Source organism: Diadema setosum, chromosome 15 (genome assembly GCF_964275005.1).
Source record: "Diadema setosum chromosome 15, eeDiaSeto1, whole genome shotgun sequence".
Classification (NCBI taxonomy): Eukaryota; Metazoa; Echinodermata; class Echinoidea; order Diadematoida; family Diadematidae; genus Diadema; species Diadema setosum.
In genome coordinates this window covers 30878503-30893404 of record NC_092699.1, presented here as the reverse complement: position 1 = coordinate 30893404, position 14902 = coordinate 30878503, and the positions used below count along the sequence as shown (strand labels likewise).

The window sequence follows — 14902 nt, the reverse complement described above, 5'->3', positions numbered from 1 at the left end:
GCAGATATCACCAAATCAGAATTTGGTGTTTATAGAGACTTTATGTTTGATGTTCTGTCTTACAATGTTGTATGTTTGATCTCACTTTTATGCAACAAGAGACCCTGGACTCTGGAGGCAGTTCCCTGCCCCACACAAATATGAAGTACACTGATCAGCAGCAATTAAAGTGGTCATCATGTATGCCTCTTTCATTCCAGGTCATGGAGTATCTATAGAATTTAGTCCGATGGGGAACGATCAGTTCCATTAACTTGTCCTAGACACACCCTTCTTCCAGACTAGCTGCCTTATCACATGGAATCACCAGTAGGACGAACTTAGTATAACTCTACACCATCACCTATTTTGACTTCATGCATTTGGGGCATCTATATCACCGGAAATCATGCCGAAAAAGCATTTGCTGAAATCTGAGGGGGAAGGACAGACGACCAAGGCTGCAAAACACGCCAAGCTTGAACACCATTCTGATGGGAAGAGGTAAAGTCATAGCATAGACAAAGTCAAAAATTTTCTTCAGATGTTATACAATTTTGAAATTGTGCATATGACTTTCAGTGTTGATGGTTGGCATGGGTGTGGATAAAGGTTGCATATACCCATGTCTCTTTACAGCAAACAAAAATAACAAGCAAAAAACAAAACGGCAGAAACAAAATCAAAGGTGAATGTTAAAAGTGTACCTTTCTGACAGATTTAAAATCATGTTAAAATCTGCAATTAAAACAAAAAAGAAAGAAAAAAAAACCATCATAATTTTACTGTGTTTACTCCACTTTCAAAACCCACTGGAAATGCTCACTTGATCGATTGACATGGGTTTTGAAAATGTCTTGTGTGAAGTTGGTGTGGTGAGACAAAATCTATATTAAGCATGTACGTTCCAAATCATGGTTCAAATGATTTGTACTGGTAAATTATCTAGTCTAAGCAGGGCATGAGGATTAGGGCTTATGACATTCATGGCAATTTTTCTCTTAGCATTTAAACTTGGTTGTGCTTTGTACAAATCCAATCAGATACTGAAATTGCATGAGAAGGTAAATTTGGCAAACTACTTTCATTGTGTGCATACATAGACTTTGTACTATCTGGTACTTGTGATTCATTGCATATTGTAAAAGTGGTTTCTTTCGCGGTGGTTTTATTTTCGCGCTTTGAGGTTGAACCGCGAATTTAACATCACGCGAAAATGTTTTGAACTCGTCGCTTGTTACAGCGCTTTCATTACCGACCGCAAATTTAAACACACGCGAAAAAGTTGGCACCGATGGAAACCGTGAAAGTTTCTGTACGCGAAAGAAACCACTTTTACAGTAGTACATTCCCCAGTTGCCACTATCAGAGCATTCATGGTTATGGAATATGTCGAGGGTTACTCATATCATAATACTTGTGCACAGAAATTATCCGTAAAAAAATGGTTGGCTCATTGATGATCAAAATTAACTGGAATTTAGAGAGAATAACCTGAGCTACCTTATTGCATGCCAGTAAAATTCTAAGTGAAAAGTGATGAATAGTTGAATTTTAAAAAAAATGTCTCTTTATCAACAGACATAATCATGTAATGCTTTGAATCACTGCAAATGAAATAGGATGTGTCCGTGTCTATGTTGTATCAAGGATATTGGTGGGTGGGCCGGCCTATTTGTTCGAAAGGTACAATTAAAAATTGTAAAGTTGGTTGTGTTTCAGTCATGGTACTCTAACAAACTTATGTGAGCTGGTTTTATGATGGCAAATTAATGAGTCCATTAAATTTTTCAGGGCAGAATTTACAATGAAATTGTATTATGCATATCCCTTGCAAATTGAGAGGTAAGTAAATTAATCCCACAGCAACAGGTCGAAGATTAAGTCATCTTCATCAATTAGAAGTCTCTTCTTGACTGCCAGTCAGACTTACTGTACCGGCTACTTTTATAGCTATTGCATGCAGTGTCATCACTTACGACCTAATCCCTAGCGGGGACTCGATCAGGAATAAAACATGATTTGCATCAGGATTGAACAAGCAAAACTGAGATGCACTTGATAATTTCTGTAATCAATGCATTTGATTCCATACAGAATACTGTACAAAATGTACCCTTTATCCTGACACAATTTATTACAGGAAGGCTGCAGAAGAGTCAGGTGAGGTGGATACCCTTCTGAGGGCTATTGCTAGAGCTATCTCAGACAATGAAGCCATCGAGAACCTCGGGAGAGAGTTGGGCTTTACTGTGGCAGAATGCCAGAACTTCATCAAGACTAACTATCGTCACCATGAAATAACAAATGAAGGAACTGTCTGCATGCTTCGTAAGTGGAGTGAGGGTGTGAGCCTGTCGTCACTTCAATCAGACCTGAGAGAAGCTCTGATGAGAGCCGGGCTAGTCCGGATTGCTGAAACGATCCCAATGGGTAAAGTCATCACACTGTTGTACCCATTTGAAGATTAAAAGAGATGAAAAGTATGCAGTTTGCCGCATGCAGTCAAAAGATTTCCATTTTTTCAATAAAAATCATAACACTTATTAACAGCTATAAAAGCTGCGGAATCATTGACAGTGAAAAGAATTTACACAGGCTTCCACTAGGTGAAATAAACTGTTTATTTTGTTAAAATGTAGCAAAAAGGGCTGTATGATTAAAAATAAGAAATGGCAGTGCCTACAGTTTTGTTTCACTTTAACCTTGGGTGGGGGCTCCCGGCTCATCCTACTTGTGGTACATTATATATAATTCTACAAACTTACTTCAAACAGAGCAATGCACTGACATAATTATAATGCAATTACACAGACTTGAACAATGACATCACATGTATCCATCACTGCATGCTCACTGTTTTACATTGCAATTGAAATTATTGATATTACCAAAGAGATGTTTTGTACCATTCATGTGCATATAGCTGACACTTTGGGCTATCAGGATTGTGCCGTAGCTCCCTTTTTACACTGGATGTGGGGATCATGTTAAAAAATTGGGTTTAAATTGAAACTTAGCTTCAATTGCGGGAGGTATTACACACCAAGTATTTTGTATGTGTGGAGGTGCAAGAGAGAGAGAAATCTCCCTGGTGTATGTGCAGGGCAGTGATTTGGCTCAGTCAGTAACATGTTTGCCCAAGATCCAAGGGTACAGCAATCTGTGTTTCGAGGCGCGCGCTTATGTGCAAAGGGTTGTTTTGTTTTTTTAATCCTTCCATTTTTCCCCCTTTTTCTTTAGTGATGTCTTATTCTCCCTTCCAAACCATACTTTTTGTCAATTTTGGTAAAACATTTTTGCTCAAATTTTACTATATTATCATTCATTTTTTCCCTGAAATACATACTAGTGTACGTTGACACAACTGTGCTCATCGAGAAACTGCTCAATTGTCCATGGACAAATTTCTCGTAGATTTAAAAATATTGTAGGTCATAGATTTGGCCTTGAGGGAGATATGACATCTATTGCCTGAACTAGAATTGTATTGCCCGAGTCGAAGACGTGGGCAATACAATTCTAGTTCAGGCAATTAATGTCGCATCCCCCGATAGTAGACAGACCGTATCATTATCATTATTACCCATTTCAGGCATCTTGAGCAGTAAAATAAATCATTACAATGTAAACTTTTCACAGCTTCTCCAATTTGTGGTAACAATTTTCCACTTGGCGCCAGCTTGAGCTCTATACCACGTTGTGCGCTACATCCCTGATACACAGCTCAGGTACGTGGCGCGCCTACAACAGCCAACTATCAAAGCGCAGGGACATCCTCTATTTTTATGCGTTAACCTATGGGAATTAGCTCTCTGTCGCGAAACTCGGTATGTGGCACACGTACATGTAGAAACAGCCAGCTCACACAGCAGCGATCGTTCTTAAGTTTTACGTGTTAACCTACGGGACTTTGCCCTTCGTCGCAGAACCACTCTGGGAGACTCTGTCTTCAACGGCAAGTTTCCTTACTCAGAACTCAGGTGCCCAGATGCTATATTTCCCTAGTTTTTAACACACATTCCATAGGCATTTGCTGAAGAGGGGAATATGAGAAATTCACCCCTTTTCTCCCTGTTAGTGCGCATAATACGAGGGGAATACAATTTTGTAGAACCACAGCTCAGATGCCTGATACGGGCAATAATAAATGGTACAGTGTAGATCCATGGGTTGGGTGGGGATCGAAAAGAGTGACAAGGATTTACATTTTAGTATTTTTTTTTTTCAAACTACAATCAACTTCGGATACCTCAAAGTCGTCGGGACTGAAGAAAATGGTTCGAGGTACGCAAAATTCGAGGTACGCGTACGTACGTCGAATTTTCTTTGACTTATCCGACGTTTATCGATGTTCAACATGGTATCTGTTATAGTGCCTATCGATTGTCTGCATGCTTGTCAAATGGAATTGAATTGACTTTTATATGAACGGATTGAATGAAAATCGGAATTGAAATCAAAATTTCAGAAATGAAGATTTTGGTGGCCTATTGCGCCACCAAAAAAAGTTGGATGTTTGCCTTTGCTTTTGAAAATGAACAGCGGTAACAATTGGCTCCGTAAGATACTAAAATAAATGTCGGATGTTTGCTCATGCTTTTGGAAATGAAAAACGATAAGACTCAGCTCCGTATGGTGCTAAAACTAATGTCAGATATTTGATTTTGCGTTCGGAAATGAATATGGATAATATTCGGCTCCAGAAGACACTGATATAAACGTCGAATATTTGCTTTGACGTTCGGAAATGAAAAACAATATTCAACTCCGTACGATGGTTATATAAGTGTCGGATGTTTCCTTATACTTTCGAAAGGAAATAGCAATAACATTCGGCTCCGGAAGATGCTAAAATAAATGTCAAATGACCGCTTTTATGTTCGGAAGTTGCAGTAATATTCTGCTCCATATGATGCTAAAATAACTGATGTTTGCTTTTAAATTTCGAAATGAATAACAGTATTTAAACATTCAGCTGCGTTCAATGGTAAAATTAATGTTTGATGTTTGCTTCGACGTTCGGAAATGAGTAACAATAACATTCAACTCCTTACGATGATAAAATAAATGCTGGATGTTTGCTTTTATGTTTGAAAATAAATGGCAATAACATTCAGCTCCGGAAGACGCTAAAATACATCTCGAATGATTGCTTTTACGTTTGGCATGTTTGGAAGTGAATAGCAGTAACATTCTGCCCCAATGATGCAAAAAAAATATTGGATATTTGCTATTACATTTTGAAATGAATAACAGTAACATTCAGCTACGTTTGATGGTAAAATAAACGTCTGATGTCAGCTTCGACGTTCAAAAATGAAAAACAGTAACATTCGGCTCCGTTCGATGATAAAATAATTGTCAGATGATTCATTGCACTTTCGGAAGAGGACAGCAGTAACATTCGGCTCCGTACGATGATAAAATAAATGTTGTATGTTTGAAATGAATAACGGTAATATTCTGCTTCGTACGATGCAAAAATAAATGACAGATTGTTGCTTTTACATTTGGAAATGATTAACGGTTATTAATCCGCTCAGTTAGATGCTGAAACAAATAGCGGATGTTTGCTTTCACGTTTGGAAATGGATAAGGATAGCATTCAGCTCCGTAAAGATCCTAAAATGAATGTCGGTTGTTTGCTTTTACATTTAAAAATGATTAACGGTAATATTCGGCTTCGTAAGGTGCTAACAGACTAATAAATGTTGGATGATTGCTTTTATAATAAGAAATGAATAACGGTAACTTTCGGCTCTTTACAATGCTAAAACAAATGTCGGATGCTAACAAAATGTCGGCAAATGCTCCCACTTTTTCATTTCAAACGTAAGTTTTGACCTCATAAATATATAGGCAACAACTTTTATGATAATCTATACGCCTATTTGCTAAATGGGTCAATCCACGTCAAATCATCCAATTTTCAGAAAAGTTGTCACCCGACCCCCTCCGATTTTCTTAAAAATCGCACCAAATGTTCCCCAAAGTGTCTGACGGAAAATCCCAAAATATTTTGCCCCAAGGTCAATTGGTTGCTAAGATACAGCCTCACATAGCAACAGGTGCGCATTCCAAAATATTAGTTAAAAGAAAATTAGGCATTTTTGATTGACTGTTTTAGCATGGATATTAATGCAAAAATGTTCATTATCTGGAAATTGAGAGAACTTTATAGTCTTTGCAAGAAAAACTTACTGTGACGCGAAATTGACTTTTCGTTAACGTGCACGAGGTCACCGAAAATGGTGTTAAATGTTAAGTTTGAAAATTTTAATGCATATTTAGAGGCTAATATCTTCCACATTTCATCACCTTAGGTTCTAAAATATTATGCTGTTGAAGGCTTTGACTTGCTCAGTAATTTTGAAAAAAAAATTAGCGCATTCATGCGCACCGTTTTTACGGAGAGCGCCCTCAAAGTTGACAAAAATGAAAAATGTGCCAAATTCAAGGTCACGGATCACCCTTCGTCCCACCTAGGAATGGCATCAATTTTTGTGCATTGATAGACATTTACCTATATTATCTTGGGTTACCAAAGAAATTTTGCTACCGAAATGTTCAATGGCAAATTTACCCCACCGAAAATGGTCGTAAACGGCCAAATTTCCATGTAATATCACATATTGAGTTTAGAGGACATTTCAAATGTCCACACTTTCAAGATGAAAAGCACTAGCCCTGTGATATTTGCAGTAGGCATAGTCTGTTATACATATTTCAGTAATATATACCACAAAACACTTTTATTACTTAATAATGACCTTGAAATTTAATCCAAAATTTGATAAAAACAATAAATAATGCTCCATTTTCCTCATTGCACTGCATAATACGTGTTTTGAAAGACATTTCACAGAGCAACATTTCAAGAATTATGAAAGCTGAAAGCCTACCTTATTAAGGTTCTAAAGTATTTGTGCTCTTCTTTCAGATTTAGTGTCATTTTGATCATGAATGTTTTACCCTTGACCTTGAAGCCCTTCTAAAAATAGCTGTAAATTTGTTAACTACAAAATACACACACGACAGGTGTATTATGGCATGATATACTTGTGATTCTTTCACAAACACAAAAGCTTTTTATGGTGTAAATGTATATACTGGAATTAATCTACACTCATGCTTGCAAGATATGTTACAATTAATAACTTTGTTCTGACAATGACCCTCAATTTATGACCTTCAAAATCATGAGAAATGCCTTTTCCTTTCCATAAAGACCTGCATTATGTACTGAATAATAGTTGATAATAATTGGACGTTGCGCCCAACATAATATAGATTCTTATTCTAGCCTGTGAAATGCACATCAAAAGGACTGAGAGTCTTCTTTTTCGGGGGATTTGTTCTGTACCTTATGAAAACTTCCAAAATCATTTCAATTCTTATGTATTTTCTTGTTTTTGGAATTTCTTATGTATTTCTTTGTTTTTCATTTTCTAAAACATAACTGTGTTTTCTTTTATTGGAAATTGTCACGGGCCACTTTTCTACTATAACCAGAATAAAATTAATCAATCAAAGTGATAGATAGTAAAAATGGTCAAGTTTTTTTGAGTTTCCAAACAAAGCACTGTTTTCCATAGGAAATGCACACAAAATCACAAAATATTACTGTCCCATTTTTTGATTGAAATTGAGGGTCATTGTCAGAACAAAGTTATTAATTGTAACATATCTTGCAAGCATGAGTGTAGATTAATTCCAGTATATACATTTACACCATAAAAAGCTTTTGTGTTTGTGAAAGAATCACAAGTATATCATGCCATAATACACCTGTCGTGTGTGTAATTTGTAGTTAACAAATTTACAGCTATTTTTAGAAGGGCTTCAAGGTCAAGGGTAAAACATTCATGATCAAATTGACACTAAATCTGAAAGAAGAGCACAAATACTTTAGAACCTTAATAAGGTAGGCTTTCAGCTTTCATAATTCTTGAAATATTGCTCTGTGAAATGTCTTTCAAAACACGTACGTATTTATATGCAGTGCAATGAGGAAAATGGAGCAATTTATTGTTTTTATCAAATTTTGGATTAAATTTCAAGGTCATTATTAAGTAATAAAAGTGTTTTGTGGTATATATTACTGAAATATGTATAACAGACTATGCCTACTGCAAATATCACAGGGCTAGTGCTTTTCATCTTGAAAGTGTGGACATTTGAAATGTCCTCTAAACCCAATATGTGATATTACATGGAAATTTGGCCGTTTACGACCATTTTCGGTGGGGTAAATTTGCCATTGAACATTTCGGTAGCAAAATTTCTTTGGTAACCCAAGATAATATAGGTAAATGTCTATCAATGCACAAAAATTGATGCCATTCCTAGGTGGGACGAAGGGTGATCCATGACCTTGAATTTGGCACATTTTTCATTTTTGTCAACTTTGAGGGCGCTCTCCGTAAGAACGGTGCGCATGAATGCGCTGATTTTTTTTCAAAATTACTGAGCAAGTCAAAGCCTTCAACAGCATAATATTTTAGAACCTAAGGTGATGAAATGTGGAAGATATTAGCCTCTAAATATGCATTAAAATTTTCAAACTTAACATTTAACACCATTTTCGGTGACCTCGTGCACGTTAACGAAAAGTCAATTTCGCGTCACAGTAAGTTTTTCTTGCAAAGACTATAAAGTTCTCTCAATTTCCAGATAATGAACATTTTTGCATTAATATCCATGCTAAAACAGTCAATCAAAAATGCCTAATTTTCTTTTAACTAATATTTTGGAATGCGCACCGGTTGCTATGTGAGGCTGTATCTTAGCAACCAATTGACCTTGGGGCAAAATATTTTGGGATTTTGCGTCAGACACTTTGGGGAACATTTGGTGCGATTTTTAAGAAAATCGGAGGGGGTCGGGTGACAAGCACTGGATGATTTGACATGGATTGACCCAAATCTTAAAACACAGAATGTAGGTGATTGGATTTTCTATTCATTTGCTTTAGACATGGGCATCTGTATCACTTTAATAATGCTTGATATTCATTTTTCTATGTTTTGTACAGGACCGATTTAGTTTTTCTGTTTTTCTCCATTTTTTTTTTTTTTTGGTGTCGCCAGATTTTAATTTCGAGTGTAAAATTCGACCACCAAAAAATAAAAATCAGTGATACTGGTGGCCCGATAAAAGTTAGTGTGGAGCCCTGTCTATTCTATTCTTTATTATGCTCGGCCTATACTTCCACATCATATTCCACAATATTTTCATAATCGCATTGCTGAAAAAAAATAAGTGCTTGCGTTCTCGGGGAAGAATGAATGAAACATACTTCGTGAAAGGCAAAAAAAAAAGTTTAAAAAAGGCGCTACGCAGGAGATTGATGTTTGGACATTGGACCGTGATTAATGCCACAGATATAACTGTCAACACCTACGCAGGTGCGCCACGACGGTTTAAGAAATCTACGCGCATGGTATGACTACCATGATCAAGAATTAAAACACAGTGGTTAAAGAAAAGAAGATGATGGGGCAGAGCGTAATGCTATCGTAAGCACTCCATTGCTTGGCAAGGGTGCTGTATGTAGGTAGGTGTTGGGATTTTTCTTGTCAGCTGTGTACCGCGTATTTCTTTGGGTGCGCGATTGTTCTAGGCCCTGTTTCATGAAGAGTTGAAATTGATTATATAGTCGATTTCAACTGTAAGTCTATGGCAGCCTGTGTGGTAAGGAAATTTAAAATCGATTTTATCTTTTGATAAAACAGGGCCCTGGTCGGGAATATTTACAGTCTAGTGTGAAAAGATTTGTGACATGTCTTCTTCGCTCTCCACGCGCGCTTTATCGGAGATGCTGAGTGATGTTGCAATTTCGATTTGAGCTACATGCCGGGAAAAACAATAAGTTAATTAAGATCGGGACAGTAGATTTCACTTTGAGGTAACCGAACTTCGAGTTATTTTCTTCGAGCTACGCGAATTTTAATACACAGAAACTCCGTAAGAACAATCAGGACTTTCATTTTGCCCCCGAGGTAAGTGATATTCGGCTTATCTGAAGTCGAGGTATCCGAAGTTGACTGTATACAGCTGTATAGTCAAATTTTCTAAATGCAATGTACTTGGCTGGTATTTTTAGAAGTGTGATGGAATAATTTATGATCTATGCAAAAGGGCACCATGATGCAAATGGACACCATGCCCCCATGGAAGCCCTCAAAGCATCCCCCTGTCCCCAATTTTGCAACAGGTGGTAGTCTGTAAGAGTTTGTGAATGGTGAACTTGCGATACTCAGGTGAGTGTGAGACCCCCGTCTCTTGTTTATGTTTTAGTTGACAAGCAGATGATTCAGTCCTTAATGTAAAAAAAAAAATGATGTTAAATAGAAAGCTGCATTTCCAAATCAGTTGACATTGATGTACTTAACTTTGTCTTGTATTCTTTCAGATTCACCATTGGTCAGTGTTTCAGCGGGGAAACAGAAAGGCCTTACACACAGTGAGGTTCAGCAATTGAAGAAAGAGCTGCAGAAGTTTTATCAATGCGTGCACAGCAACGTGCGCACTTCTCCACTTGAGCGCGAATCGTCAATGAAGCTAGAGGACATTTACACAAATCTAGCTATGTTCTCTAGAGGTATGACTGGTGGCAAAACAAACATGAAATACAACGATTTCGTCAAAACCCTGGAGGACGTTAGTGCTGAAAGACAGCTGAACAATCGTTTTGCATTATTCGGGGAAGCTGGCGTTGGCAAAACAACTTTTCTTGCCAAACTCACACTAGACTGGGCTGCGGGAAGGTGCCTGAATGCTTTTGATCTCCTTTTTCTAATTCCGCTTAGGGAAATCGAGAGAAACACATCCTTTGGTGATACCATCATGGACAAGTTATCCGATGAAGTAGAATTTGATGGGTCAAGAGTAGAAGAATACATTCGACAGAATCAAACAGAAGTGTTGATTCTCTATGACGGTTTTGATGAATACAGTAACGATATTGAAGGGTATGCTTCTGGTGATGATGTTATTTCTGTGCTCAGAGGCAAGAAGTTCACATGCTCTTCAGTTGTTGTCACCACTCGACCATGGAAAGCTGAGGAAATAAAATCCAACACTGAAGTGGAAAAGCGGTACAGGTTTTTTGAAATTGAAGGCTTCAAGAAAGAAGATGTGATTTCCTACATTTCAAATGTCTTCCCTACCAGTGAGGAAGCCAGAGATGGTCTCATCACGTTGATGACAGACACAGACAGTCTCGTAGCAGAGAATATGACTCCTTACCCCATCTTCTGCAGCATGCTGTGTTACATTTGGAAGAATGAAGGCAGCCGCACAGTATTACAGAGACTGGAAACATTTGCTCAACTCTTTGAAGAATTGATAAACCATCTGAAGGACCATTATGCTGGAAAGGAGAAAAGCCGCAAGATGCAAGACAAAAAGTTAAAGCATGGCGAGGAGTGTCTACAGCAGTTCAGCAAAGATGCGCTGTATTTCCTCCTTCAGAACAAGCTTGTGTTTGGAGAAGAGGACCTCGAGACAAATAAAGATGACCTGAGAACCACCTGTGAAATTGGAGTACTCACAAGAGAGGAGCGGTTTGTTTGCAGGAGAGAAAACAACAAAAGAAAAAAGAAACTTGTGGTCGAATATCGAATTCCCCACAAGTTATTTCAGGAATACCTGGCAGGAATGCATCTGGCATCGCTGTATGAAAGCAACCAGGAAGAGTTCAACCGCCTGAATATGCAGCTGATGAAGGACTACAGATCATTTCAATACCTCCTTTACTTTGCTGTCGCGCAAAATAAAGAAGTAGGGAGGGCTGTACTTGGTTCCTTGAGCAAGATCAGAGATGGAAGTCATGCTGGATATGATTTGCAGAATTTCCTCGTTGATGTAGCATTTGAGTGCCACATACCAGATGCACTTCAGCCTCTGACTTCTGTCCTAAACAGAAAGTCGCACCTACGGATTTTCGGTTCGGGACACACAGCTCATGGATGGATCTTTGTGTACAAGGCATGTTGTTACAGTGTATTATATCCCTCACGCCTCATACAGCCTGGTACTGAATTGATTCTTTTCTTCTTTTTTTTGGTGAAAATTAAAGATGCATCAAACACACAGGCCAAACAAAAATTACAACAACAAAAAAACTACATCGAAATTTTGCTGCATGGTAGCTGCTGTCTCTGCACACTGCAATGTACCCATTTATTTTAAGAATTGTGTTTATTTTTTAATCTAATGTGAACTTAAATGTTAGGTAATAGAATACTTCTATTTATCTTTTGACCATTGATTTTATTACACAATTTTTTACATTTGAAAAAAAAAAATGTCCTTTAGTTTGCTGTATGTCTGAAATACATGTACATTATAAATATTATGTAGACAGGTGAATTAGGATTTAAGCAGGATAGCCATTGTCGTTACATTTGAATGACCATACTCTCCATAATGTTTATGAATTCAAATTTTGCAAGTTTCATTTACCTTTATTCTCTCTTTCTTCCAGTGCAATCTCAAGACGTTAGCTTTTTGCATCATAATTGTGTGGTTGATTTCTGCAAACTTTACTCAAAACACCATCTGATAAGCTATAATGCAGTCTGCTTTATTGGTTCTATCAAAAGGGAGGAAAGTGTTCTGATCTCCATGGTGCGACGTTTAACATTGATGACAGCGTTGAATCTGCCACTCAAACTGCTGGTCGAGGCATTAACATACTTTCCAACCTTACATCACTGGTTTTACAATCTACTAGACTGGATGATGACTTCTTCACAGCAATGGCTCTTCAGGCCCCACATTCAAAGGTAAGACTTCTCTATATAGAATGCATATAGTAAATGACATTATTGTGTACAAAAATAAAGAAATAAATGCATTAAAGGTAGGGGATACCTTTTACAGACCTCCCAAAATGCAGCAAAACATTAAATATGAACCTCAGGAGACTTGTTTAGGCCACTGCCGAGAAATTTGGAAGTCAACAGTTATCTACAATTTGAATAATGCACAAAACTCAACTACTCAGTAGTTCTGTGTGTCAGCCACACTTAAGCCATTTTGTTGCAGTCTTCTGTATTTTTTATCTATAAACACAAATCTAAAATTATAAGAGCTGATGTAATAACATATAGAGTGTGTGGCAAGAATGTATATAGAAATGTTTGTAAGTTTTGATGAACTTTCTTCACAAAATATACATGATGGACACACATGCAGTGCATGGGTCTGCAAAGGTAGCCTAGTAATGTACTGGAATTTATGGTGAGCCCCGAAAAAAATTCAATTCAAAATCTTACGGTCAATAAAAATGTACTAAATGTTACCTTCCACTTTCAATACTTTATGGGAGTTTCTAAAATGATACTCTCTTCAACATACCACTGTATTTATACAACTCTTCATTTGAGGCACGCAAATGGGATTCCCTACCTTTAAGGACGTTAAAGTGAAGTCCATGTCATTTTCTTCAAACTTTCCATACCGTAACTTTGACCCATCTGAAGCCCAAATATGTAAATAAAACCATAGGTTCATGGGCTTGTTTTTCCTCTACGGGACTTTGAAGAATATGACTTATCTGCCGTCCTGAACCAAAATAATAGCGTTACAGGATCAAGACCATGATTGGCAACAAAATCTGCAATGACAAACTTAAATCCCCATAATTCTTTCAAAATCCACGTTATTTTCTCCAAATTTGCGAGAATTACAGAAAAAAGGTACCTAAAACGAGGAAAAGGTTTTAAAGTTAGGGTTTACACTCTCATTCTGGAGCGAGCAGCACCCTCACACGGCAGAAAACACCGAAATATCTCAAATCCTTCTTATCGACGTTTTCTGTTAGGGGTGAGCAAGAGGACAAGGTTCCTAAAACTTATGCTGTACATTCAAAACCCATGTAATTTTCACAAAACTTCCCCAAATTGTAGACAAAGGCTTACTGATTCAAGAAAAACAAAAAGTGGGGGTTCATGTGCTCGTTTTTGTGCTAGCAGCGCCCCCATGTGACATATATCATCATAAGTCCCCAAAATCTGATAGGGAACCTATACAGTAATGCCCTGACAAGGTGGGTTCAGTATCAGGCATGAGATTTCTCCGCGGATCCGCGGATTTCCGCGGATTTTGAAATTCTGGGGGGAAGATCTGGCGATGTCACGATTTCGATAACTGTCAAACACTTACTCAATCCAACACCAACAATCATAACCATAACCGAAGAAAGTCCATTTATATTCCAAAACACAATGTGTGTCTCGCCGAATAATGTGTGATGATAAAGCCAGTATTTTGGCAGTAAAAGTAGCGCCAACAGAAGAAACTCAGCTGTTTTCTGCTCGCGGTAAGCTGCCAGCAGGTGAGTCGAGTTGTGACTTGCTATGATGCCTGCCTGCCTGCTCCACATGTGTACGTGTGCAGAGCACCAGCACAGCGCACGCACAATGCATGATTCAGTAGATAAAGAGTGACCACCAAGTTCACGCAGAAAAAAAGAGAAAAATCCCACGATGCCAAGGTGCCAGACTGGGAATGGGGAGGGGTGGAGAGAGAGAGAGACACCATTCAACAGAAGAAACCGCGCGTACTGGGGCATTCTTGGAGGTCATGAACTGTCTGGGGTGTTGGAGATGAACAGGGAAAGAATGTTTAATTACTGCATAAAGATAGCTCAAGTCGAAGCCCCAGAGCGAAGACCCAGGATTGCAAATGTAATGATTTTATATTTCTTTCAATTAAGCTCCTTAAAATCACTCTCCTGCAATATTTGATGAGCTTAATTTAGGTGTTAGAATGTCAAATTTCTCATGAGATTGTAACTATGTGTAATACAATACTATATACCTATTGATTTATCAATCTGTAAACCACAAATGTGACTACCAGTGACAACAAAAAAGACTTGTATTTGTTTTCTGCCGAGATTTTTTTTTTT

At 37.8% G+C, this 14902-nt stretch overlaps 1 protein-coding gene across 1 annotated transcript in view; it reads left to right on the top strand.

Moving 5' to 3' along the window:
• Positions 1 to 388: 388 nt before the first annotated feature.
• LOC140238668 (uncharacterized) overlaps positions 389 to 14902 on the top strand; it is a 120913-nt gene continuing 106399 nt past the window's right edge. The window contains exons 1-3 of the mRNA XM_072318569.1: positions 389 to 483; positions 2123 to 2412; positions 10397 to 12019. Coding sequence (XP_072174670.1) covers positions 389 to 483; positions 2123 to 2412; positions 10397 to 12019 — 2008 coding nt within the window. The remainder of the gene's footprint in view (positions 484 to 2122; positions 2413 to 10396; positions 12020 to 14902) is intronic.